Here is a 27,257-nt window from a genome sequence, read left to right as displayed (position 1 = left end):
CCAAGAAGCACCCAGCAGCAGTTGCTGTCCTTTCCAGCTGGGAGACAGATAACAGAAACTGTCCTGTGTGAGGCACAATAGTCTAACGTGATTAGAAATCAGCCAAACTCTGGCTTCTCTTGAGCTATACTCCCCCACAGGCTGAATTATAGCTCTCCTACCAGTCCCACGGCGCTGAATGATGTCATGGGATCTGCAGTTCAGTGAGATGAAAGGGATAAAGCAGAACCCGCTGGCACTAGGAAAAGCTTCCAACACACAGTCCACAACACAGCTTGGGAACCAAAAAAGCTACAGATCCAGCCACTCAGCCCAAGTACGGGAGAACTACCAGCATTGCCTCATTGCAAAAAAGAGGAGGAAAACAACGTGATCCATGTTTAACAAAAGAATCTGTGGACTAGGAGGCGGGAGGGTAACTACCTGCTGAAAGTGAACTTTCTTGATATCCATGCATATATATAAACTCAGCCCTGCCTTTGATGTTCAGCAACTGATCACTGATCAGATTACAGGCATTTCATCTCCCTGCTCGTCTGCCTTTGATCTGCATGGTTAATTTTATTTTCCTGGATTTGAAGTTTCGTCTGGGCTTGTGCTGACATACATTTTTGGGAAGGTAGAAGCATTTGGCACAGAAGTGCTGCCAGGAGAAACTAAGTTGCCGAACGGGTAAGTACTGCAAAGAGCTCAGCATGTTGCAGGTACTCTGTTTTAAGTTTTGTTATAGCTTTCACTGCATTTTTCGCATGTGTTCTGAGAAAAGAATGGATTAATTAATTTTTTAGAAAGCATTTATATAGCTGAATACTACATGATGCTGAATGTGTGTATCAGAGTAACTATGGAACTTGATGCAATTTTTAGTAGTTTGTACAAGAGGGTTTGCAGTCTGTCATGCAAATTTTACTTGGAAATGAGTTGTACAAACAGGACAAAACAGAACAGTGCTAACTTTAGCATGCAACCGGTACTTCAGCCCCTGAGATCTGTGAGCTATAATTGCTCTAAGTATTTACAGGTTACCTTATTTAGTAAACAGTCCGTGCAACTTTGCTTGTTGAAAATGCTTTCTTTGTTTTCTTATATAAAAGAGTAAAATGTATCTCTGGCAATACTGTTTCTTTAGTTTATTTATTCTCTCACTTCCAAGATGTAAATCTATCAAATACATTTCCTTATGCAGTTTGTACACTCAAGGGAATCACTGAAAAACCATTCAAGTATGATTAAAGACTTTTATGTGTAAAACTGAAGAATTTAAAAACGGTGAGGATAAAGTTGCACTAAGTTTGGCTAAAAATACTCTCGTGATTTTCTATAACCTTTGGAAATAGCATAAGCCTTATTTACAGAAACATTCACAAGGTTAATATTCCTAAATTAACATTTACTTTACATTTATAGTGACAGCTGTTGTAAGTCAAAATTTGCCAACTGTTTACAAAAACTATCTGAGTAATCAACAGTTATTATGTTACATAAAGTACCTTAGTCACATTTTCACTTTAGCTAATGCCCAACATGACAAAACCAAATTATATTGCTGTACTGAATTTGAAAGTTAACTGTTATTTCTTTGTCAGTTCATGATACACACACACTCACGCTCACACACAGTAAAATCTTTACAGTGAAATATAAGAACTAAGTACAATGGAAAAGTAACACTGTTACTTTGTTTGCGATTTTTTTTTTTTTAATGTTCTAGTCCTAAATTTATCTGGGAAAAATATTTAATTATGATCACAAGTCTATTTGATGCTAGCTGAACCACAAAGAAACCATAAGTGATAAGACCAGTTATCCTTTAGTCTGAAATTCTGATGAAACAGGAAAGGTCTAATGAGTCTCATTTCATAAGTAATTAATTTTTCAGAGCCAATTAATTAAATTACTTTCTACACTTTCCTCTTAATACTAGGAGGGTAATTAGCATTGTTTATTTAATTTTAAAACTTTGTTAGTTGTTAAGTGGAGGTTATTTAAAACCATGCTAAACTGATTATATTTTTAAAGTGTGTCAGTAATAATTTAATCTTAAAGATTTAACTGCTGTTTTTAGTCATGCCAGGAGAGGCATTTGCCTTTTTTTTTCTAAGAGTACAACAAATCGTGTTCACAATATCCTGCAATATCGGTTTAGTTTCATTTTTTAAAAATTTGTTTGCTTAAAATCTTCCTTTTAATCACAAAAGTGGTATTAATGTTCACATTCAGATAAAGAAAATTAACCTTTTAAAACAATGACTGGAGACGGTGCCTAAAGAAATAGTGAGTTTGAAACTTGCTCATTTAGTTCAGATTTGGGATTTTAAAATTTTTAAAATGACTGTTTATTCTGCTACTAGGATCATTTTAACAAATACAGGCTCTCCTCAGCACAAAACAAAGGGGAGAATTAGTAATTATCTGATTAATTTAGGCTTTGTAGAAAACTAGCTTGGGCAAGTCAAGTCCTTGAAAATCCACTTCAGTGTTTGAATTAATTCAGTTAATTGTTTACTTCTTGTGTCATTGTTGAGAAATGAAACAGAGTGTATTTGATTTTAAAAGAAAGATGGTTATATCTGAAGGTACAGGTACAGTCTCAGAAGGCATTTCCTAATTAATTGCCACAAAATGACTTCGGCAGATATAGTCCTATTACTTCTACTGAACGAAACCCTTATGTGACATTTTTCAAAGCACTTTCCTATCTGTTGCTTCAATGGCAGCTTTGTTACTACAGAAAGTCCAAGTCTTCAAAAGACTTTTATGTTGAGTCCTGATACTGTTACCAATTAGCTATATGACCTCAAGAGAGTTTTCTCATGTGTGAAGTGAGGGAGTTGATCACATCATCTTTATGAAATAAGCAGGGTTGGAATTTTTATGGCCATTTTACAGATGAAGAAACTGAGGCTATACAAAACGAATGTCCCTATCTTAACAAGGTCACATCACACGGCTGATTTTCCCAGTTCTAGTCCAATGTTCTTTCCAGTCTACCATGCGGGGTCTGCTTTCCCACAACTGCTTAAACAAATGCACCCTGTAGCTCATCAAAGAACAATATTAGTTTGAAAAATAAAGAGAGCCACTTCCTATTGTAGTGCATTTTTTTTTGTTTCCATGATAGATATGTCAGTCAGCTGGATTCATCTGATTGTTTCCCAACTGTTCCTTCTACTTCTGGACTTCTAAGCTGTCTAAACACAGTAGCTGCTACCCATAATTTAACATAATTTAACATGTAAAATAATTTTCACAAAAAGTTTAATGCATCAATGTGATGTGGAATTATATATCTATTTGTGTGTTTGTCTCTGTGTGTATGTGTATATAGGAGTTTGGCATTATATCAACACATATTTGTGTGTTTTGAAGGAATTGATATTTTCTTAGAAGATGCCAGTGGCATCCACAAAAAGTTTAATAATTAAAGGTTAATTTTCCTCCAGGGAGATTCCCAGTGGGATTTTGTGAAACTTCAGTTGACAAACTCAATGTGCATTTCAAACATGATATGATATGTGTTTCATATCATGTTTGATTATGTTAAGAATCTTGAGCATGTTTTCATTAGCTCTTTGTTTTTCTTCCTTGAAAAAACATATCTTGGGGCCGGGCCCGGTGGCTCACGCCTGTAATCCCAGCACTTTGGGAGGCCGAGGCGGGCAGATCACGAGGTCAGGAGATCGAGACCATCCTGGCTAACATGGTGAAACCCCGTCTCTACTAAAAATACAAAAAATTAGCCGGGCGAGGTGGCAGGCGCCTGTAGTCCCAGCTACTCGGGAGGCCGAGTTAGAAGAATGGTGTGAACCCGGGAGGCAGAGCTTTCAGTGAGCCGAGATCACGCCACTGCACTCCAGCCTGGGTGACAGAGTGAGACTCCTTCTCAAAAAAAACAAAAAATACATATATATATACACATATACATACATATATGTGTATGTATATATATATATATACACATATCTTGTGTGAAAATTTTTAATTTAGTTATTGATAAAATTTTATACAAATACAGGACTCTCATGGCCAAACAGCTGCCCTCATAATAGGGCTTATCACCCTCCTTAGGATTCCTATATATACAAGATTATTACTAACATGACCTAATATTTATTAATTCACTCATTATCAATTAATTCAAATCTATTAAGTACTTGTGCAAGGATAAATAACATGTGCAAGATTACAGGAATAATTCAGTGGCAGCATTGCGATCTACATTTTTTTCATTCTGGGGCAAGATGGTTCATTCTTTCTCTTATAAGAATTACACAAAGCTGAACTTGACTGTCAGCAAACATTATAGCCAAAATTTTGGCCAAAAATGTGGGCTCCAGTTTTTTTTTTTCCTTTTATATATTTTGTAAGAACTATTAGACATTTCTAATAGCATTTTCTGTCAGGATGGCCATAAAGGACCTCCCTAAGCCATGAAGGCATAATCTGTTCTCCCTCTGCTTCAGGAGTGAACTGAACCCAACCATCTGGCACTGGTTTAGTCAGATTCTCTTTCTGTGATGGCAAGGCCAGTCCAAGCCACCCTGGAAGAATGAGTGATTTGGTCCCCTTTAAAGGGTGGTTCTTTAAAACGTTGTCCGCCTGCGTGAGCTCTATGATGGGAGGGCAGAGGGAGGCTCCCTGGTGGCTGTGTTGGCTGTGCTTTGATTTCTCCTCTACTGTCACTAGTCATTCAGCTTTGGCTCCAAAGCTGTTACCTCAAACCCACCCACTTGCCAAAGTCAATACTCACTTCTTTAGATTAAGTAGGTAGTTTAACACCCTCCTTTGTGACTTAAATTTTCTCTTTGATGAGAAGGGGAAGAATTCATGTGGGGGTTTCAATTGACTTCATAAAACCATTCCTTCCAACATAACCCACTGTCTTTGAGAGGAGTTCTGATTAGGATAGTTTTCCCCATCCTGTTAAATGCCCCCCATTCTTTGGTGGCTCTATAGCTTAGCACCATGGGCTGCTGCTCAGCCAGCCTGGCCTCAAGCCAGCCCTAGGTCGGGGAGTCCACCATGTTCATCAGGAAGGAGAGAAGGAGAGTCAATGGACTGTCTCTTCCCTCATCAAACTCATGAAAAGGGTCTAGCCAATGACGTACTCAGGGCCAGACTCACAAAGATCAGTGCAAGTGCTGCAACTTGTAACAACTTTGCTCTGTGTCTCAAGCTCCACATTATATAAATTATATAAAAACAGCCTCCTTGGGTTTTTACGTATATTGGTTTATGCACCTATGGTATGGTGAAGATTATGTTAAGATACAGAAAGCCCAGATTCTGATTCCAGCTTTGTTAATTAACTTGGTGTGTGACATTCAGGAAGTCACTGGGCATTGGCCTCACAGTGCTCCCTCAGCCCCATGCTGATAGTCTATAATCGGCAGTAGTGGGTATTGGGAATTACTTAAATAGCTAGGTCTTGGGGGTCCCTCCTCCACGTATTTTCTTAACTGTATTTGGAAAACTTTATTACCCTTTGAGATTCTCACTCTCAACTACTAATTCATCCAACAAAATTTTAATGAGAACTTACTATGTGCCAAAAACTGTAAACCAAAGAGACAAAATTTCATATTCTCCTGTAGCTTGCATTCTATTCCATTTTTTTCCTAAGGAATAGTGATTTACACTAGAAATGACTAGAAGTCAGGCAATTTTTCCTTAGCTTTGCTACCAGTGAGCTAGTTTATCGCTGAAACTATTTTTTCAGGGGTTTTTCAAGTTTTCCTTAGTTCAACTTTTGGGGAAAAATATTTTAAACAAATTCACTTTGTATCAGCTCAGATATTGCTAAAACTATCTTCAGAAAACTAACTTTTAACATAAATCTTAAAAACAAACACCTCTATCAAGATTGTCATAGCAATTTTGCTTTTCCAGTAAAAATTTTAACCCATTAATGATATGCAGTGTTTTAAAGGAAGTAAAATGCTCTCAGTCCTAACTACAAGCATCCAGTTTCATTTTGCATGAGCCTAAGGATCACAGAATTCTTTTTTTTTTTTTTTGAGACGGAGTCTTGCTCTGTCCCCCAGGCTGGAGTGCAGTGGCGTGATTTTGGCTCACTGCAACCTCTGCTTCCCGGGTTCAAGTGATTCTCCTGCCTCAGCCTCTCTAGTAGCTGGGATTACAGGCACCTGCCACCAAGCCCGGCTAATTTTTGTATTTTTACAGAGACGGGGTTTCGCCATGTTGGCCAGGCTGGTCTCAAACTCCTGACCTCAGGTGATCCACCTGCCTCGGCCTCCCAAAGTGCCGGGATTACAAGCGTGAGCCACTTGCACCTGGCCCACATAATTCTTTTTATACTACCATGGTGCTCAATTGTGTGCCTGAGTTTTTGTTCAGACACTGTCTGCAAATCATGTAACACTCAAATGAGGGAAAGTGGGAACTATAGTGTTTGTTCCCTCAGCATCTGAGGGGGACTGCTTTCAGGACACCCTCTTGGATACCAAAATCTGCAAATGCTCAAGTCCCTTACAAAAAATGGTATAAATCTGCATATGCTTTGAATCATCTCTGTATTATTTATAATATCTAATACAATGTCAGTGCTGTGTACACAGTTGTTATACCATATTGTTTAGGGAATAATGACAAAATAAAGTGTACATGTTCAGTACAGACACAACCATTCATTTTTTTTCAAATATTTTCAGTCTGCAGTTGGTTGAATCCATGATGTGAAATCCATGGATGTGGAGGGCCAACTGTGTTTAACTTAATGAGTCTCTTTAAAGAATTAGATGAATCTAACAGCTGGAGTGCAGAGGTTCAATGTCCTTTTTCTCACCGTCAATGATCATTTATTGATTGATGCTAGGCATTGTAAGAGGATATATTGCTACTAAGAATGGCTATTTAGTGAGTGTCAGGCATCGGCCTAAGCACTTTGAATACCTTATCTATTAATACTTAACAACCATCAATGAAGCAACTCATTTTACATATGGAGAACCAGAAACTTAGAGAGGTTAAGTAACTTTTCCAAAGTCATGTAACTACTGAATGACAGGTTGGCATTGGGACCAGATTGTCAGATGTCCAAGCCCATGCAGGCTAACAATAGGTTCTGTCTCTATCGTAAGCTAACAGGCTAACTGGGAAGATCAGTCGAAACACATGAAATGATTCAAGAACTAATGAACTCAGTAATGTGTTACTGTCTCTAAGGACAAAAGGAGGTCAAAGAGAAGAAGAACATTTGGTTGAAGTCAGAGAAGGTAGTTCCTGAGCTGGCAGATGCAATTCCGCTCAGAAAGCATTGGCTGAACATTTATTTGAATGACTGATACTGTCAGAGATAGAAATCGGAACAAAATATGCCCCTTCTCTGAAAGTGTTTTTAACTCCTTGAAGACGAAAGTTAGTACACAGAATCTTGTGTACTGGACACAATGCGCAAGTGCTAAATTGCCACAAGCCTTGGAGCAAGGAAATATATGGGCTCAGAATTGAGGGAAAACTCGCGAGAGCAGTGGCTTTTGAGCGAGGTGCTGAAACTGGAGTAAGGCAAGCAGGTAAAGCTCAGAGGTAAGATGGGAGAGCACCAAGAGGAAGTAGAGAGCAAAGGAAGGGCCACGCGGCGCAGTTTATAAAGCCTGCTCCAGAGGCGAGGCAAGGCTGGAAATAGGTGTAGGGCCGCACCTGGACATCTCGGAATACTAATCTAAGGAGCGCAGAATCCATTCTTTACAATGAGGAACCTCCTGTGACTCTTCAGCTTGACAGTAGCAGTGATGAAAGGCGGGAAGCAGGGTTGATGGCCGAGGCAGTGCTGTGGTGAGGGGTGGGGAGGGCTTGCATGGTGGTGGAGGTGGTGGGCACCAAGACAAAGAGAGGACGATGGGGGACTACGTGAGACCTTGCAAAGGAAGATGCAGTAACTCAGCTTGGAGGTGCTGAGTATCCATCGTGTGCTAGGCCCTGGGATATCAAGGAATTAGGATATGCCCTCGGGAGATCCAGGTGTAGTTGGGGAAGGAAACACAGATAAAGAAGTGACTTTTCAGGTTCAGCGGGATGTGGGAATGAATATGGTAGTGATGTGCACTGAGGGGTGGAGTCTGATCAGGTAGCCGCTGGGAGATGGGACAGGGAAGCACACACTTGCCTTGAGGTTCAAATGAGATAATGTACATCGTTTGGAAATCGTTTACCAATAAGTCGTTATTGTGATCTACATTCTGGATGTGTTAGATTTGAAATATACAACCTCTATCAAGATGTGACATCGGGAATGATAGTATTTTTAACATTGTTCACAAGTACGTAGTATAGTGCTACGCTGTTGGAAGCTTGGGATCACAAGCTGTGCTTTTGCGCAATTAAATACAACAACCTATTCACTCATTCATTCAACAAATATTGATGGAGGGGCTCCAGTGGTCCTTGGGGTATAGAAAAGAAACAGGGACTTGGGTCCATCCAAACAGTGCAGTTGAGTCGGGAAGTCAAAACCAACACGTGAGAAACGGTGGATGCCTTGGTACCAAAGTCATGCACAGTATCTTGGGTGAACGAATAGAACAATACTGCTTGCACTTTTACAGCATTTTACTGCTGGAAAAGTATTTTGTTACAGACGCGATTCTCTTAACCCTTTCAGCAAAACTGCCCAGTGAGGCCCTGGCCCCGGCCCCGCCTCGCATGCGCTGGAGCTACAGCTGTGGTGCAGACGCCCTTCCGCTGCGAGGGTGCGGTGGTCTCGGGGCGAGTGCTTCCCGGCCTGCAGGAGGCGAACTCGGGCTTCCCCGGGAGGCGTCCGTGGGAACGCTCACCGGCGAGTCTGTGCCGGCTGGGGAGCCGAGGTCTGCTACCTCCGCCGACCTGAGCTCAGGCGCAGCAGCGCAGACCTGGCCGCCGTATCCCCTCCGGGTGGGATGCGGGCCCACGCGGGAAAGGCTGAAAGGTGGGGAACACCCGGGCGGAAAGGAAGCCTCCCTCTCTGCTCTGAAGGAAAGTCACCCAACACAGCCATGTTCTTGGTGGTCTCCGGTCCCCCATCCCCAAGCCCCCAATCAGCCTCACACTCATCCGCTTCAGTAGCCGCGACGCGGTGGGGGCTGGGGGCGGGGCTCTGGATGGGGGCGGAGCCACGGCGAGGGCTGCGGTGAGGGCGGGGCCCGGGTGGGCGGTGCCTTGGGCGGGGCTGCTGGTGGGCGGGGCTCCGGGGTGGCGGCCGTTGCCGGGCTACGGGAGAGCGCGGAGCCCTGCGCGGGGAGGTGCAGGGCGTGCACGCTGGACTGGACCCCCATGCAACCCCGCGCCCTGCGCCTTAACCAGGACGACTCCGCGCGCCCCTGAGCCTCGGGCTCCGGCCGGGACCTGCAGCCTCCCAGGTGGCTGGGAAGGTAGGTGCGTCGCTGTCCCGGGCGCGCGGCGTCCCGCGAGGTCTTCAGCCCTCGCTCTGGTGGATCCCCGCTGGGTGGGATCCGGGAGAGGAGGCGGCCGCCCGAGGGAGGGAGGAGCGCAGGCAGGGGCTGCTCGCGGGCGGAGTACTGCGCGGCGAAAGGAACCCCCGGAGGGGCTGACCGGGTCCCGGGACCGTGACAGGCGGCAAGGCGGTGGGAGGGGAGCGTGTGAATTCACGCCGGGTCCCCGCGGGCGGTACGAGCGACGCGACCTGGACTCCTATCAGGGATATTGTAAATAGATTTGCTTGTGAGGCTCACGACTGGGAGCCTGTCACTCTGCCCAAGCCCGACCCGGCCCCGGCGCCCGCCCGCGTCCTGCGGAGGTCCCCTCAGCCAGCGCGCGGCTGTAGGCGTCTCGGGGCCGCATCCCGGGCCAGCGCCGGCGGCGGGAGAGCGTTGTCTGTGAGCGGCCCAGGGTATATTCCTTCTGTGGGAAAGAGTTCCTTAGAGTTCAGCAGGAATTATTAGTATATTGATGAGTAGAGCCTGTGGTAGATTTAGAGAGTGAGAAAGCCAGCTCTCACAATGCGTGTAATGCTACCTCATGGAACAGAAATTTGGCTGATATATTCCTGGAGATCAAGTTTGGCGGATCAAAATTCTGTGACCTGTTTTGATGGTAGTGCACTAGTCATCCAGTCTCCGTTCACTATCGTAAGAAATCCATGTCATTTTTTTTGCATTTTAATAAAGGACTCAATTTGCATACAAAATCATCACCATTGTTCAGTGTTTCTTTTAACTGAAACAGTTTAACCCAAGATATGTATGAAGACGTAGTTTTTACTCCGATGACAGTTTCTTTGACTACAAAAGAAAACAATTTCTTTATGTAAACAGGAAACGGTTATTGTTAAACATACCTCACGCAAACGATATTTCTTAGTGTTGTCATTTCATGATCAGATATTAGATGCAAAAGGGAGGATTACATTGCGTTACTTCAGGATTTACTCAGTACGTTTTCTGTGGTGCAGTTTCACCTTAGGCGTTTTTGCCAACACTGCTTTCAGGTAGTCTTAAAAATTCCAGGCAGTGCTTATTATCTAATTGAAAGGTATAGAACTGGAGGGGTGAGAATTGAGTCCTAGTGTGGAAGACAATTTTTGACATTCACAGAGATGTGGGTACTTAAAAAGAAAGCTTCTTTGCATAACATTTATCAAATTGTTCTGAAAGTAAAACAAAACATAGAAATGCATTTTCATTTGGAAAATATAGCCTTGGCATCAATGCATGAAGCATTATCATGAACTCTGTTCTTTACTTTTTAATCTATGAAAATGTCTTACCACACCTACTTTATTACCAAAGCCACATGACTTTATTGACTTTAGGAAACTTTTTTCCATAGTAAGTGCTAACTCTGAGAGATGGTGTCAGTATTTTCAGAACAATCATGAAAGTTATTTGTTTCTTTGGCCGAGTGTGTCTTACAACTCTGAGTCCAGGCTGGATCTTGAATATGCAGTTATGGACACATGAAGAGCATTATGCACTGGAAATTGCAATGTTGATGTGCCTTTTCTTTTTTTTCTTGTTTTTTTTTTTTGTTTTTTTTTTTTTTGTTTTTTTGAGACGGAGTCTCGCTCTGTCACCCAGGCTGGAGTGCAGTGGCGCTCTGCTCACTGCAAGCTCCACTTCCCGGGTTCACACCATTTTCCCGCCTCAGCCTCCTGAGTAGCTGGGACTACAGGCGTCCGCTACCACACCCGGCTAATTTTTTGTATTTTTAGTAGAGACGGGATTTCACCGTGTTAGCCAGGATGGTCTCGATCTCCTGACCGCATGATCCGCGTGCCTCGGCCTCCCAAAGTGGCTCCCAAAATACAGGCGTGAGCAACCACGCCCGGCTGTCAATGTGCCTTTTCTATCCAGAAGACTGAATAAGGAACATTGCTCACTGTAAAAGAGATTTTTTAAAAGGACGGAACATTTTTTTTAACTTCAGATGATAATAGGCTTTTTACATATATTTTATAGTGGAAAATGGATTGCGACATGTAATGTCACATGCTGTCTTTAATATATTAATTTCCTAGTCATAGCTCTGTTACATGAATTTAGGGCATGGTGGGGACTTTTTAAACATAAGTAAGGAATTCTGCTAACATTCATAAAAAGAATTTGAGTCTCTTTTTTTACCTATTGCAATCTCTGAACTTATGCTTAACTCAATCCCCTGTGGCCAATTCTGCCCCTCAAAAATTAACACGATTCAAACAAAAACTCCAGGCATCTTTAGTACGTGAAAAAAGCCAAAGCCCTTTTAAAACTGATGAATCAACATTTAAAGTCAAGCATTAAAAAGTCTGGAAAAGGCCAACATGTTCTATTTGTGTTGACTACAGATTGAATATGAATGCCCACTTGAATAAAACACACCCCCAGTAAATACATTGACAGCTGCCTATGTGATAAAAGAGCCAGGGAACAGTTAAACAGTTAAATATATTTGTCTTGTGGCAGCTGATTATTAAATATTCACAGGGTTGGCCGGGCGCGGTGGCTCACGCCTGTAATCCCAGCACTTTGGGAGGCCGAGGCGGGCGGATCAGGAGGTCAGGAGATCAAGACCATCCTGGCTAACATGGTGAAACCGCGTTCCTACTACAAATACAAAAAAATTAGCCTGGCGTGGTGGCGGGCGCCTGTAGTCCCAGCTGCTCGGGAGGCTGAGGCAGGAGAATGGGTGAACCCAGGAGGCCGGGCTTGCAGTGAGCCAAGATTGCGCCACTGCACTCCAGCCTGGGCGACAGTGCGAGACTCCGTCTCAAAAAATAAATAAATAAATAAGTAATAAAGATTTGGGATGATGCATATGTGAATTACCCTGATTTGATCATTACACATTGTATACATATATTAAAATATCACTGTCTCCGATAAATATTACAATTATTACATGTCAACTGAAATTCAACAAAACTAACACCCTTAGTGAGATTGATTGGCATATAGTAAGTGGCATATATTTAAATTTATAATTAGGTAAGTTTTGACATACTGTGAAACTGCCAACACAATCCTGATGGTGAACACATAAAACACACCCTAAAGTTTCCTTACAACTCGTTGTAATCCCTTTCTTCCATATTTCCTTGCCTTCTTCAAGCCCCTGACAACCTCTGATCTGCTTTGTCATTATGTATTAGTTTGCATTTTCTAGAATTTCATATAAATGTAATCGTACAGTATGTCATTCTGGGAGGAGGGGTCTGGCTTCTTTCACTCACAATAATTATTTTGAGATTCATCCGCATTATTACAGGTATCAAAAGTTAAATCATTTTTATTGCTGACTAGTATTCCATTGCATGCACCATAACTTGTTTATTTCTTGACTTGTTTATGGACACATGGTTGTTTTCAGTTTTTAGCTATTATATATAAAACTGCTGTGAACATTCATGTGCAACTTTTTGTACGAAAGTTTACTTTCCAAAATACTGGGAAAAGAATGTCTAGGTGATATTAAAGGTGTGTGCTTAACATTTTAAGAAATGTCCAAATTGTTTTCCAAAGTGGTTGTTACACTTTCATTTCTAGTAACAGTGTATGAGAGTTCGAATGCTCCAAATCTTCACCAACAATGATGTGACCAGATGTTGTATTTTAGACATTCAAATAAGTAGGCCGTAATAGTTCATTGTGGATTTAATTTTCATCACTCCAGTGGCTAAAAATGTTGGACCAAAAAAAAAAATGATAAAGTAACCCTCTAGGTGAAGAAAAAGAAAATTAAAGTGGGTATGAACATAATTTTTTTTTCATGATTTAGTGATTGAGTAGTGAGTTTTTGGTATTTTATGTGTCTAAAATGTTTACATTTAAAAGTAAGATGTTTAAACAGTTATGGGTTATCTTCTGGTCCACATGTCACATAATATGTACCTTTATTTACCTTTTAAACTGAAGTTTTAAAACCTGGGTTTTAAAAAGAGAACAACTACCCGTCAGCAATTACAGAAGACAAAGGAACTTGTGTATCTGAAGACTGAATGTTATTTAACAGCTCTTTGGTCAGCTTGGATTGGTCACATATGTGGAAACTGGGAAATAATAGGGGCTACTTACACTGGAGAAGAACACTACAAATGGTGTAAAGAGTAGTTTTGGAATCTATCCAGACTTCCTTCTAAAATAAAAATTTAAACAGCTGTGTTTGAGAGATGGGTATGCACAATTCTTGTAAGAAAGACTGTGTAGATGTTTGAGGTCCCCTTAGTCCCTGATGCTACCATTGTGCCATTTGCATTTCAGGGTAGAGAAACATTCATAAATTTTGGGAAAAGCACATTAGTTACAATATGCTTGTTGACTGAACATTTTGAGAATTCTGACAGTGATTTTCCTAACGCAAAGATGATAAAATGTACAACTTAGAGAAATAAAAAGAATTAGTCTCAGAAAACCCCGCACTAGGTTATTTTTGTTGTTGTTGTTTTTATTTTTATTTATTTTTTCTTTATATCCATAGGGTTTTGGGTAACAGGTGGTATTTGGTTGCATGAGTAAATTTCTTAGCGGTGATTTGTGAGATTTTGGTGCACCCATCACCTGAACAGTATATGCTGAACCCGATTTGTAGCCTTTTATCCCTCACCCCTCTCCACCCTTTCCCCACAAGTCCCCAAAGTCCATTGTATCATTTTTATGCCTTTGCATCCTCATAGCTTAGCTCCCACTTATGAGTAAGAACATACGATGTTTGGTTTTCCATTCCTGAGTTACTTCACTTTGAATAATAGTCTCCAATCCCATCCAGGTTGCTGTGAATGCCATTAATTCATTCCTTTTTATGGATGAATAGTGTTCCATCATCTGTATATACCACAGTTTTTTTAGCCACTCGTTGATTTATGGGCATTTGGGCTGGTTACATATTTTTGAAACTACGAATTGTGCTGCTATAAACATGCGTGTGCAAGTATCTCTTTTGCATAATGACTTCTTTTCTCCTGGGTAGATACCCAGTAATGAGATTGCTGGATCTAGGTTAAGTTTTATTAAAAAAAAAAAAAAATTAGCCTAATAGAGGCCCTTACTGTTTTGAACTTTGGGAGAATTGGAGATACTGTATTTGGCAGCAGAAAATTTTTAAGCTTTTAGGGTTTTTAGTAGAAAATACCTTATAATTTGAAAAAGAGAAACCATTCTGATTTCCCAGCCAATAACAATGTGTATATTCTAATCACAGCACACCTTTGTGAGTTCCTAGGCTACAAAGAGGTCTGCCAACTCTACTGTGTAAGAAGAATGATTTTCAGAATATAGTGAGATTGAAGGCTAAGATACAGAATAGCTAGAAGCCGGAGGTTATTGTTTTGTTTGGAAATAGCATTACTCTAAATTTCTAATTAATGTTTTATTCTCTTTGCATGTGGGACTGGCAGTATTTCTAAGTCATTTGTGATTATGTTGTGCCATTAAAATGTCAAAGGCTGTATTTATAGCATTGGCTTTATTTCAATGCTGATTTATAAATTGTAAAACTGCCAGTTTAATATCAACTTTTAAAAATGTTTCATCTTATTACATATTAGAAAAATGTATGGGTTGAATATAGCTTCATTACATAGTGTGAATACAGTTTTTTAGATGAAAACTGTTACCAATTGCATGCACTGCATCTGTTGGATAATAAATAGCTTTCAAGAGATAGGAAAAAAAGAAAATTAAATAATTTATTCTGAAAAAAAGAGTATCCAGATTATTAGAATTATTACAAAGCACATATGTTTTGGTCATTTACACCATCAAAAATATAGATGATTCTCAGACAGGTTACTGATTATAGTGTAATTTTCTTTCTAATTATCACCATTCTTCCTCTTTAGTGATTCTTGTCTATATTAGAGCACTACCTTCAAGAAATGGGGTTCTGACCTGGATTTGTTCTACCACAGTGACTTGCATTTCAACCTCGGGTTATATTTGCTCATATTTTTCACATATACTATTTTATCCCTTAGAACTCTGAGAAGTAAACTGTTATCCCTAGTTAATGAATTTCTCTCTTGATTTAGCATGCATTGGGCACATATTGTGAGTTACAGTTCTATAGTGAAATCACAACTCTTGTCATTAAGCCCTCAAACCTTATTTGATTGGTGGTCAACTCCAGTGGCTGGGTTGGTGATAAAATGAGGGAAGGGAGCCCAATGTGACAGTGGGGAGTGGTGGAGACTAGTGCATTAAAGAATATGTCTTTCCATGTAAGGGACAACTGATCATTAGCTCTAGCTCATATTGCCTTGATGTGGGACTCAGGGCTGTCAGACCGTCTAATCTTTTAAGAACATTTTTCATTTTTAATATTGAAAGCAAATTTTAAAGATTAAGTGCTGCAATGACTAAAGAAAATAAATGTAGCCGGGCGTGGTGGCTCACGCCTGTAATCCCAGCACTTTGGGAGGCCGAGGCGGGTGGATCACGAGGTCAGGAGATGGAGACCATGGCGAAACCCCGTCTCTACTAAAAATACAAAAAAATTAGCTGGGCACGGTGGCAGGCACCTGTAGTCCCAGCTACTCGGGAGGCTGAAGTAGGAGAATGGCGTGAACCCGGGAGGCGGAGCTTGCAGTGAGCTAAGATCACGCCATTGCACTCCAGCCTGGGCGACAGAGCAAGACTCCGTCTCAAAAAAAAAAAAAAAAAAAGAAAAGAAAAGAAATGTTGACCAGATGCAACAAAAAGGCTAGAAAGAGAGAGAAGTAACCAGGTAATTATGCAGTGAGTGGAAGTCCAGGGTGCTGTGGAAGCAGAAAGAAGAGATACTGTTGCAGATTTAAGGGGATTCCAGAAGATCTGTGACAGGTTGGGGGCAGGCATTGTAGAGGAAGGGACAGTTGAGGGACCTGCTGGTGGAAGCAGTCACTGTGGTTTGAGATCCAGGGGTCCGCCCAGCCAATCAGAGATGAAGCCCGGAGCTGCTCTTCCCCGGCAGTGCTCCCCTGTCTCTGCATGGTGACATGCTAGCACAGGTGTTCATGATTTTGGGCAAGAAGGCACAAGGGGTGTGCATTATAACACCTATTGGATTTATCTTAGAGGGAGGCCAATTAGGACACATCCGTGTTAGTTACCATTCACTCAAATGAGCAGGCTGAGCAGCTTTGAGAAGCAGCCACTCTGTGTGCAGCTGAACAGCATGTTTCCCCGCTCTGCACTTGGGGTTTGTGTCCCTTCTTCTTTGCATGCTCCTGATACTGCCAAGCTGCGTATTGTTGTTGAATAGCAGATAGTGAGGCCAACATTTCATGCTTGTGGAATACAGTAAACCAGGCATCATTAGTCTTCTCCCTAGTGCTTATGTGGGGCCAGTTTCTCTGTACATGTCCTCCAAGAAATGCATGCTAGACTGTTACAGATGCTGTGGAGACTGGAGGTTTTGGCAAACTATAAAAACCCCAGCAGCCAGACCCATGGTACATAATCTCAGTTATTTGTATGGCTTGTGCTTGCTAAATCATCCCCAAATAAATAGAACACTGAGGCATATAAAAGCATTTTTCTATCTTTGGGCCAGAACTTGAATGTGCAGAATTTAAAAATAATTTTAATAAATAACCTTTTGATTGCCTTATTTTTATTTTAAATATTATCACTTAAACGCTTAAGCTATTTCATTAAATTTTCCTTCTTTTTATGAATGCCAAAGAATTTCATAAGGAATTTCATTCCACTCCAGGAAATTCAAGGTCACACTTATAACCCTCCACCAGCTAAATTGTTTATTTCTAAAATACTCCTAGGCCAGGCTATGTCAAAAGGTGTTTTGGAGATCACTACCTTGGCCAAGCTGTGAGCTCCCTTGAAGGAACAAGTTGTAGTGTCTTCTAGCCTAGTCCTGCCTCCTTTCAGGCACCTAATGACTGTTTAACTGATGTTTGTTGAATAAATAAATACATGATTAAATGTATTATTGCATTATGTGTCTCTCATCAGTTTTGTTGAGGTAGCCCTGCTGCCCCGAATGGCAGGAGTCATTGGATGCTGGTGATGGGTTAGGACACAACCCTAGGTCAGCATGTCGGGATGCTGAGGAGCCCTGTTGTGGAGTTACCAGGCATGAACTGGATTTGATTTCCACTGGTTCTAGTATTTGTTTCCTTTGACCTTCAGTTTTCTCTTCCATCATATGGGAATAAATGTCTCCTTTAGAGTGTGATAGAAAGGAAAAAAAGCTATCCTTTTTTAAAGCATTAGCAAAATACTCAACATTATAAATGCTTGGTTCAAACTCTTAGTGGATTCTTAGTCTTCAGATGCCTTCTGCAGGCTCCTGGGTCCCGAGGGCTAGAAGGCTGCTACCACTTGACTGCGGCCGCCTAGATGCCTCCTATTTGTCCGATGGATTACAGTCTTCAAGGACTGTCACATCCTAAGGGATCACTTGATTCTCAGTAATAATGTCATTAACATGAAGGACAATAGTAGTTGCTAACACTTCTATAGCACTTATCATGTGCCAGAAACGGTTTACATCAGCTAATTCTCCTGAAAGTGCTTTACAGCTGTGAAACTCATTCCTCACAGCAATTTCAGGAGGTAGGTACTATCATTCTGCCCCATTTAGAGATGAGGAAACTGAGACTCAGGGTTAAGTAACTTATCCCAGGTTGCACAGCTCATAAGTGGTGGTCTCAATAACAACAGCAGCAGTAACAGCATCAGCAACTGCTCTGGGCGCTGGGCTCAGCATTTTGTGTTAGCCCAGTTAGTCGTCACAATGCCCCTGTGAGATGGGTTCTATTTTTGTCTCCTTATGGATGTGTAGCATCAAAGTGACAATGTTAAGAAATGCTTCACAATTTGTCTGCCTTTTTCAGTAGTTAGTGTAGCATCCCACTAGACGATTCTATCCAAACTAATTGCTCGAATATAGTATGTGCTGATTGACTTGTCAATTTCTTTGTCTCATATTTTGTGTAAATGCTTTGGCATTATACCTGTTTTTTCTTATTAGTTTTAATTCCACCTAAATTACAGACTTTTTACTTTTAGAACTTAATACATTTTTAAAAATTTAAGATCGTATCGTGAAAGAAATAACCTGAAGCATGTGCTTCAAAGAATGTGATTTTTATCTTCTCACCCTAACCCTGTGTCTACACAAGCAGTAAGTTGCATGGTTGGGTAATTGCTGGATGATTTTGAGATATGCCAGCAGGAAAAAAAGTTATGACCAAGTAGCTGGAAAAGTGGAAAAAGCTGTTTGAATTCACTTCAAGTGGGTTATTCACTCAACAAAGGTAAATGATTTTTCATTGCCCTGGCAATGTGACCTGCCCAGGCAGTGGACGTGGTTCATCTGGGTTCAGCCACTTCCGGGGTAACCGTCGCTCACCCTTGATAGCTGCTCAGCCTGCAGCGGAGGCAGCTCTGCCCCCTCTGCCTCCTTTGTTATTGTTGTTGTTTTTCTTGAGCTCTTTGCCCATGGTTCTGGTTCTGTGCTCTGGTTTCTTTCTAAGTCAGATGATCCACTTGGGATCTGTTAGGTTTGGAAACTTCAACTTTAAAGGAAACCGAACTGCTGTTTCTCTACCTCATGGAGCAGCCAGATGAGGCTTCGCTTTTTCTTTTTGATCTCTTCTCGGGACATGTGTGGATCTGTAAAAAACAGCCAGATTTGGTTCTACATTTTAGATCATTCCTGGTTAAGATAAAGAGGCTTGGTTTATCTTTTACTGAAATGTTAGGTTAGTGCCTGTGATTTCATCACTCGTCAATGACTTTTAGATGTTTTAAGATGAATGCTTATTTTTCTGCCATACATACTTTGCACTATTCTGGTTTGGGAAAGAATTCATAAATGCGAAATGTTATCTGTCTGCTTCTTAGTGAAAACGAAGTTGTCGAGATACGAGCCTAGCGTCTTCATTTAATAGCACATTGTCTGTCAGGGCGTATGTGACACAGTAGCTGTAGAAAAAGATGCTCCACCTGGGTTTGCATCCAGCTGTGCCTCTTACTAGCAGTGTGACCTTGGGCAGGTCACTTAGCCCTCTCCGAGTCTGTTTCCCCATCACTAAAATGGGAATAATGATAGAATCTACCTTCTAGAGTAGTTGTGAGGATTAAGTGAGTTAGCATGCTGAAAATAGTACCTGGCACATACTTGTTATTTTATCACTATCATTACCCTGTTGGCATTGTCTAAACCCATATAAATGGGAGGTTTATATAGTCACTGTTTGCATAGAATTTCATGCTGAGTGAAGTAGATTGGCCGCTGTAGAGACACGGGTAGAAAATATCAATAAAGGCGGGTATAGCCTGGGAACTCAGAGCCTGTAAGAGTTTTGCATATAATGTATAGGTAAACAGAGCTTCAATTCTCATAATATGAGTTATAAAAGAATTACATATTATTTGTCTTTTTTCTTTTTTAAAGGTGGTTTCTTTTAAAACACAAATAATATTTATTACCTAGTCTATATAGTAAGTGGTAAATATTATATAGTAAACAAAGCACAGTCACTGATGTTTTTAATATTAACTGCATCTTCCTTTCTATCTTTTATTTAGAACTCTCCAACAATAAATACATTTGATAAGAAAGATGGCTTTAAAAGTGCTACTAGAACAAGAGAAAACGTTTTTCACTCTTTTAGTATTACTAGGCTATTTGGTAAGTAAACTCCTTTTTTCTTTCATAAGAATGTGGTGAAAGAATTCATGTACTAATAAGTAGTAGGAGTACCAAAATCATTTTATTTTTTATTTTTTTTTTGAGACAGAGTCTTGCTCTTTTGTCCAGGCTGGAGTGCAGTGGTGCAATCTTGGCTCACTGTAACCTCTGCCTCCCAGGTTCAAGCGATTCTCCTGCCTCAGCCTCCTGAGTCACTGGGATTACAGGCACCCACCACCACTCCCAGCTAATTTTTGTATTTTTAGTAGAGATGGGGTTTCACCATGTTGTCCAGGCTGGTCTCGAATTCCTGACCTCAGGTGATCCTCCTGCTTCGGCCTCCCAAAGTGCTGGGATTACAGGCGTGAGCCACCATGCCCGGCCCAAAATTATTTTCTATTTCTGATCCAATATTATGTTTTTATCTCTTTCAAATGGCATTTTATTATTTTTGCATGTAATTAATAAGTGAAAGATTGCTGCTCATTCATGATATTTGTAACAATTGTTGAAATTATCTTATTTAAATGTAGGTGAAGTCATAAAATTGCAGTGTTACTTGTGGCACTATGACGATGACACTATTTTGCCTTTATAGGCATGTATCTCTTGTAACATATTCTAGAAGCTAAAAGACCATACATTCTAATTTGGAGCCCATGACCTACACAGTTTATGAATAATTTAGAATAGATTTTTAAAAGTTATTATTGTATATAGTTGTTTATATTCTTCTTGGTTCCAAAAAGCATGAAACACAGTTGGAAAATTTTAATATTTGAAAGTTTGACAAAAGATTTATGAACGTGTTCAAAAGAACAAAATTTATTTAATCTAGAGATAAAATAATGATCAACAGATATATAAAGAAAGATTTACACTGAAGACAGTATGCAAAGTTTTCTTGAAAGACAAAGTTAGGCTGGATGCTGTGGCTCATGCTTGTAATCCCAGCACTTTGGGAGGCCGAGGCAGGTGGATCATTTGAGGTGAGGCATTCAATACCAGCTTGGCCAACATGGTGAGACCTCATCGTTACTAAAAATACAAAAATTACCTGGGCATGGTGGTGCACACCTGTAATCCTAGCTACTTGGGAGGCTGAGGTAGGAAAATCGCTTGAACATGGGAGGCGGAGGTTGCAGTGAGCTGAGATCATGCCACTGCACTCTAGCCTGGGCAACAGAGCGAGACTTTGTCTCAGAAATAAATAAATAGATAAATAAAAATAAAAAAATAAAGACAAAGTGGGATTCAGGTGAATGTAGGAGAGCTTCCCTGCTGTAATTGGAGGCTGTTAAACATTGAATAATGGTCTAAGAGGAAGGTTGTGTAATTTCTTTCTCTTTACAGTCTCTCTGTGGTGGAAGGGAAGCTCCTACCCCTTATAAATAAGTAAACTCCTCCAATATTGGGAGTTGGGGAGGACTTGAGGCAAGAATCTTCATAGCCTTAAAAAATTTTCTTTCTTTTTTTTTTTTTTTTTTTTTTTTGAGACGAAGTCTCGCTGTGTCACCAGGCTGGAGTGCAGTGGTGCAATCTTGGCTCACTGCAACCTCCGCTTCCTGGGTTCAAGTGATTCTCCTGCCTCAGCCCTTGCAAGTAGCTGGGACTACAGGTGCACACCACCACACCTAGCTAATTTTTGTATTTTTAATAGAGACAAGGTTTCACCGTGTTGGCCAAGATGGTCTCAATCTCTTGACCTCATGATCTGCCCACCTTGGCCTCCCGAGGTGCTAGGATTACAGGCCTCAGCCACTGTGCCTGTCTGCCTCAAAGAATTTTCTAGTCTCAAACCTCACCCTGAATTCTTCCTCCTGCTTGCCGTAGATGTTAAACCTTTGACCTTAAAGAGGTTGTTAGATATCTTCACAGATATTCCTGCTTCAAGGTGGAGGAGGTTTGTACAGAATTATATGCATCAAAAACAATATCATGTGCTCAACTGTGTGGTAAGCATTAGACAGAACAGCAGGGTCTGTTCCCCCAGTTCCTCCTAAGATTTTCAGCTTTTTTATTATTTTATTTATTATTATTATTTATTTTTTTATTATTATTTTATTATTAAGGAAAACAGAACTGCATCAGTAGCACTATTCAGGGCATTCTTGCTTAGGATAAGAGGTTGGACCAAATGTCTTCACCAGTTCTGTGATGCTGCTAATACCAACATTACTCATGAAATACTGTCCGTTAAGCAGATAAACATACTTTTCTAGGATGATATCATACAAGGAGAACTTGTTGTTTTCAGAAAAAATAAGAGAGAAAAGCTATATTTTGGAAAATGGCAAATAACCTTTGTTTTTGCCTAAGTATAAATTTTCCATTTAAGTCCTATTCTGTGAACCAAAGCGTACTGTTAGGTCCCAGGCAGTGGCTCAGTGTTAATCAGTAAAGGCATAAGCTCAGATTTTGATGGCACTTCTACTTGGAAGAGTCCCGAGAGTTGGGCCACTACTGCCATCTTTATCATCATCACCAAGAATTTTACTGGTGTCCTGATTGTTAGAAATTATTATTTGAAAGACAGCCTCTAAGGAAATGTAGTTCAGTTGAAAAGGGTTGAAACTTCCCCATCAAAACCACAAGGCAGATAAGTCTAAACGATAATTGCAAAGTTCTTGTGGCTATACTCTTGTGGCTATACTAATTATTCAATTAGTTTAATTCATTATACTTGAATATGTTTATATATACTTGAATATAAGTATATATATACTTGAATATGTTTATATTTCTTAGATTAAAAAATTTTTTAATTCAGATTTTTTTCTGGTAGCAAAAGGACCTTGGGTCATATCAAAGAAAGTCAAAGACATCAAAGAAAGTCATACCTGTTTTTTTTTAAGTCTCTTCTTACTTAGAGAAGAGAACAGCTCCTAAGTCATATCGTATCTTGAGTCCCAGAAGGGTATCTGAGGAGGATAGCAGTTAATTCCAAGAAAATGGGATACCCTGTTTAGAGAATCAATGAGTATTCTCTGGAATACAGAGAAGAATTTGGCTTATTAATGTAGTTGTTCCACTGACTTATTCAGAAAGTGTGTTTTCTTCCTAAAGTGAACATTGAATTGACTTGAACTGATATTTACATTCAGTGATTATGTGACTAATATTGAAAATATTGTTCCTTTCTTGCAAAAAAATATGTTTAACATACTTTAAGATAACATTTTGTTAAATTTTTTTTTTCAGTCATGTAAAGTGACTTGTGAAACTGGAGACTGTAGACAACAAGAATTCAGGGATTGGTCTGGAAATTGTGTTCCGTGCAACCAGTGTGGGCCAGGGATGGAGTTGTCTAAGGTATATTGGATACATGGCAAAGTTGTATATCTGTGTTTGTAAAATGCATCCTTCTTAACTAAATTCTTTGAGTTAATTATTAATGAAGCTTTGGATACCATGACAGAATTATTGGATCATTATGTCACTTTAGCCAAATATCATACAATTCGCTTTTTAATACTTTTGATTCATGTGTCTTACTGAGATAAATAGGTTCTCAAACCCAGAATTCAACAGACATCATTGTTTTATATAATTTAAGATTTGTAGTGTTTCACTAAAACAATAAAATTTTTAAGGTGAATTTGCATTAATCAATAACAACCGAAATTCCATTGAAGATTTAAAACTAAAGCATTGTGGGGTGGCTAGCAAGATGGCCAAATAGGAACAACTCTGATCTGCAGCTCCCAGCGAGATCAATGCAGAAAGCAAGTGTTTTCTGCATTTCCAACTGAGGTACCCAGCTCATCTCACTGGGACTGGTTAGACAGTGGGTGCAGCCCATGGAGGGTGAGCCAAAACAGGATGGGATGTCACTTCACCTGGGAAGTGCAAGGGGTCCAGGTACTCCTTCCCCTCGCCAAGGGAAGCCTTGAGGGACTGTGCCATGAGTAATGGTGCACTCCAACCCGGATACTACACTTTTCCCATTGTCTGTGCAGCCCACAGACCAGGAGATTCCCTTAGGTGCCTACACCACTGGGGCCCTGGGTTTTAAGCACAAAACTGGGCGGCTGTTTGGGCAGACACTGAGCTAGCTGCAGGAGTTTTTTTTCATACCCTAGTGGCGTCTGGAATGCCAGCAAGACAGAACCATTCACTCCCCTGGAAAGGGGGATGAAGCCAGGGAGACAAATTGTCTAGCTCAGCAGATCCCACCCCCACGGAGCCCAGCAAGCTAAGCTCTACTGGCTTGAAATTCTCACTGCCAGCACAGCAGTCTGAAGTCCACCTGGGACACTCAAGCTTGGTGAGGGCAGGGGCATCTGCCATTACTGAGGATTGAGTAGGTGGTTTTCCCCTCACAGTGTAAACAAAGCCACCTGGAAGTTCAAACTGGGTGGAGCCCACCACAGCTCGGCAAAGCCACTGTAGCCAGACTGCCTTTCTAGATTCCTCCACTCTGGGGAGGGCATCTCTGAAAGAAAGGCAGCAGCCCCAGTGAGGGGCTTTATAGATAAAACTCTCATCTCCCTGGAACAGAGCACCTCAGGGAAGGGGTGGCTGTGGGTGCAGCTTCAGCAGACTTAAATGTTCCTGCCTGCCAGCTCTGAAGACAGCAGCAGATCTCCCAGCAAAGCACTCGAGCTCTGCTAAGGGACAGACTGCCTCCTCAAGTGGGTCGCTGACCCCCAAGCCTCCTGACTGGGAGACACCTCCCAGCAGGGGTCGACAGACACCTCATACAGGAGATCTCCGCTTGGCATCTGGCAGGTGCCCCTCTGGGATGAAACTTCCAGAGGAAGAAACAGGCAGCAATCTTTGCTGTTCTGCAGCCTCCACTGGTGATATCCAGGCAAACGGGCTGGAGTGGACCTCCAACCAACTCCAGCAGACCTGAAGCAAAGGGCCTGACTGTTAGAAGGAAAACTAACAAACAGAAAGGAATAGCATCAACATCAACAAAAAGGACGTCTACATGAAAACCCCATCCGAAGGTCACCAACATCAAAGACCAAAGGTAGATAAATCTACAAAGATGAGGAAAAACCAGTGCAAAAAGGCTGAAAATTCCAAAAACCAGAACGCCTCTTCTCCTCCAAAGGATCACAACTCCTTGCCAGCAAGAGAACAAAACTGGCAGAGAATGAGTTTGACAAATTGACAGAAGTAGGCTTCAGAAAGTGGGTAATAACAAACTTCACCAAGCTAAAGGAGCCTGTTCTAACCCAATGCAAGGAAGCTAAGAACCTTGAAAAAAGGTTAGAGGAATTGCTAACTAGAATAACCAGTTTAGAGAAGAACATAAATGACCTGATGGAGCTGAAAAACACAGCACAAGAACTTCGTGAAGCATACACAAGTATCAATAGCTGAATTGATCAGGCAGAAGAAAGGATATCAGAGATTGAAGATCAACTTAATGAAATAAAGCGTGAAGACAAGATTAGAGAAAAAAGAATGAAAAGGAACAAACAAAGCCTGCAAGAAATATGAGACTATGTGAAAAGACCAAATCTACATTTGATTGGTGTCCCTGAAAGTGACGGGGAGAATGGAACCAAGTTGGAAAACACTCTTCAGGATATTATCCAGGAGAACTTCCCCAACCTAGCAAGAGAGGCCTGCATTTAAATTCAGGAAATACAGAGAACACCACAAAGATACTCCTCGAGAAGAGCAACCCCAAGACACATAATCTTCAGATTCACAAAAGTTGAAATAAAGGAAAAAATGTTAAGGGCAGCCAGAGAGAAAGGTCGGGTTACCCACAAAGGGAAGCCCATCGGACTAACAGTGGATATCTCTGCAGAAACCCTACAAGCCAGAAGAGGGTGGGGGCCAGTATTCAACATTCTTTTTTTTTTTTTTTTTGAGATGGAGTCTCACTCTGTCACCCAGGCTGGAGTGCAGTGGCGCGACCTCGGCTCACTGCAAGCTCCGCCTCCTGGGTTCACGCCATTCTCCTGCCTCAGCCTCCCGAGTAGCTGGGACTACAGGCACCTGCCACCACGCCCAGCTAATTTTGTGTATTTTTAGTAGAGACGGGGTTTCACTGTGTTAGCCAGGATGGTCTCGATCTCCTGACCTCGTGATCCACCCATCTCGGCCTCCCAAAGTGCTGGGATTACAGGCGTGAGCCACCGCGCCCGGCTTCAACATTCTTAAAGAAAAGAATTTTCAACCCAGAATTTCATATCCAGCCAAACTAAGCTTCGTAAGTGAAGGAGAAATAAAATCCTTTACAGACAAGCAAATGCTGAGACATTTTGTCACCACCAGGCCTGCCTTACAAGAGCTCCTGAAGGAAGCACTGAGTATGGAAAGGAACAACTGGTACCAGGCACTACAAAAACATACCAAATTGTAAAGACCATCGACACTGTGAAGAAACTGCATCAACTAACAGGCAAAATAACCAGCTAGCATCATAATGACAGGATCAAATTCACATATAACAATATTAACCTTAAATGTAAATGGGCTAAATACACCAATTAGACTGGCAAATCGGATAAAGAGTCAAGACCCATCAGTGTGCAGTATTCAGGAGATCCATCTCACATGCAAAGACACACATAGGCTCAAAATAAAGGGATGGAGGAATATTTACTAAGCAAATGGAAAGCAAAAAAAAGCAGGGGTTGCAATCCTAGTCTCTGATAAAAAACTTTAAACCAACAAAGATCGCAAAAGACAAGGGCATTACATAATGGTATAAGGGATCAATGCAACAAGAAGAAGGGAAGGGCTAACTATCCTAAATATATATGCACCCAATACAGGAGCACCCAGATTTACAAAGCAAGTTCTTAGAGACCTACACAAAGAGACTTGGACTCCCACACAATAATAGTGGGAACTTTAACACCCCACTGTCAATATTAGACAGATCAACGAGACAGAAAATTAACAAGGATATTCAGGACTTGAACTCAGCTCTGGACCAATTGGACCTAATAGACATCTACAGAACTCTCCACCCCAAATCAACAGAATATACATTCTTCTCAACACCACATCGCACTTACTCTAAAATTCACCACATAGTTGGAAGTAAAGCGCTCCTCAGCAAATGCAAAAGAATGGAAATCATAACAGTCTCTCAGACCACAGTGCAATCAAATTAGAACTCAGGATTAAGAAACTCACTCAAAGCCGCACAACTACATGGAAACTAAACAACCTGCTCCTGAATGACTACTGGGTAAATAACACAATTAAGGCAGAAATAA

At 41.0% G+C, this 27,257-nt stretch overlaps 1 protein-coding gene across 3 annotated transcripts in view; it reads left to right on the top strand.

Moving 5' to 3' along the window:
• The first annotated feature begins 409 nt into the window (after nt 1-409).
• Nucleotides 410-27,257, top strand: part of TNFRSF19 (TNF receptor superfamily member 19) — a 101,434-nt gene continuing 74,586 nt past the window's right edge. Inside the window, exons 1-3 of one of the 3 annotated variants that reach the window (XM_003273107.4) lie at nt 410-672; nt 19,962-20,064; nt 23,266-23,376. In XM_003273107.4, coding sequence (XP_003273155.1) covers nt 19,996-20,064; nt 23,266-23,376 — 180 coding nt within the window. In that variant the 5' untranslated portion in view covers nt 410-672; nt 19,962-19,995. Of the gene's footprint in view, nt 673-9,215; nt 9,366-19,961; nt 20,065-23,265; nt 23,377-27,257 lie in introns of those variants that run through there. The other 2 variants (XM_003273108.4, XM_004088097.3) reach the window with 2 other exon arrangements.

This window comes from Nomascus leucogenys, chromosome 5 (assembly GCF_006542625.1).
Source record: "Nomascus leucogenys isolate Asia chromosome 5, Asia_NLE_v1, whole genome shotgun sequence".
Classification (NCBI taxonomy): domain Eukaryota; kingdom Metazoa; phylum Chordata; class Mammalia; order Primates; family Hylobatidae; genus Nomascus; species Nomascus leucogenys.
Note: the sequence above shows the minus strand (reverse complement) of the source record. Positions and strands in the feature narration are given on the sequence as shown.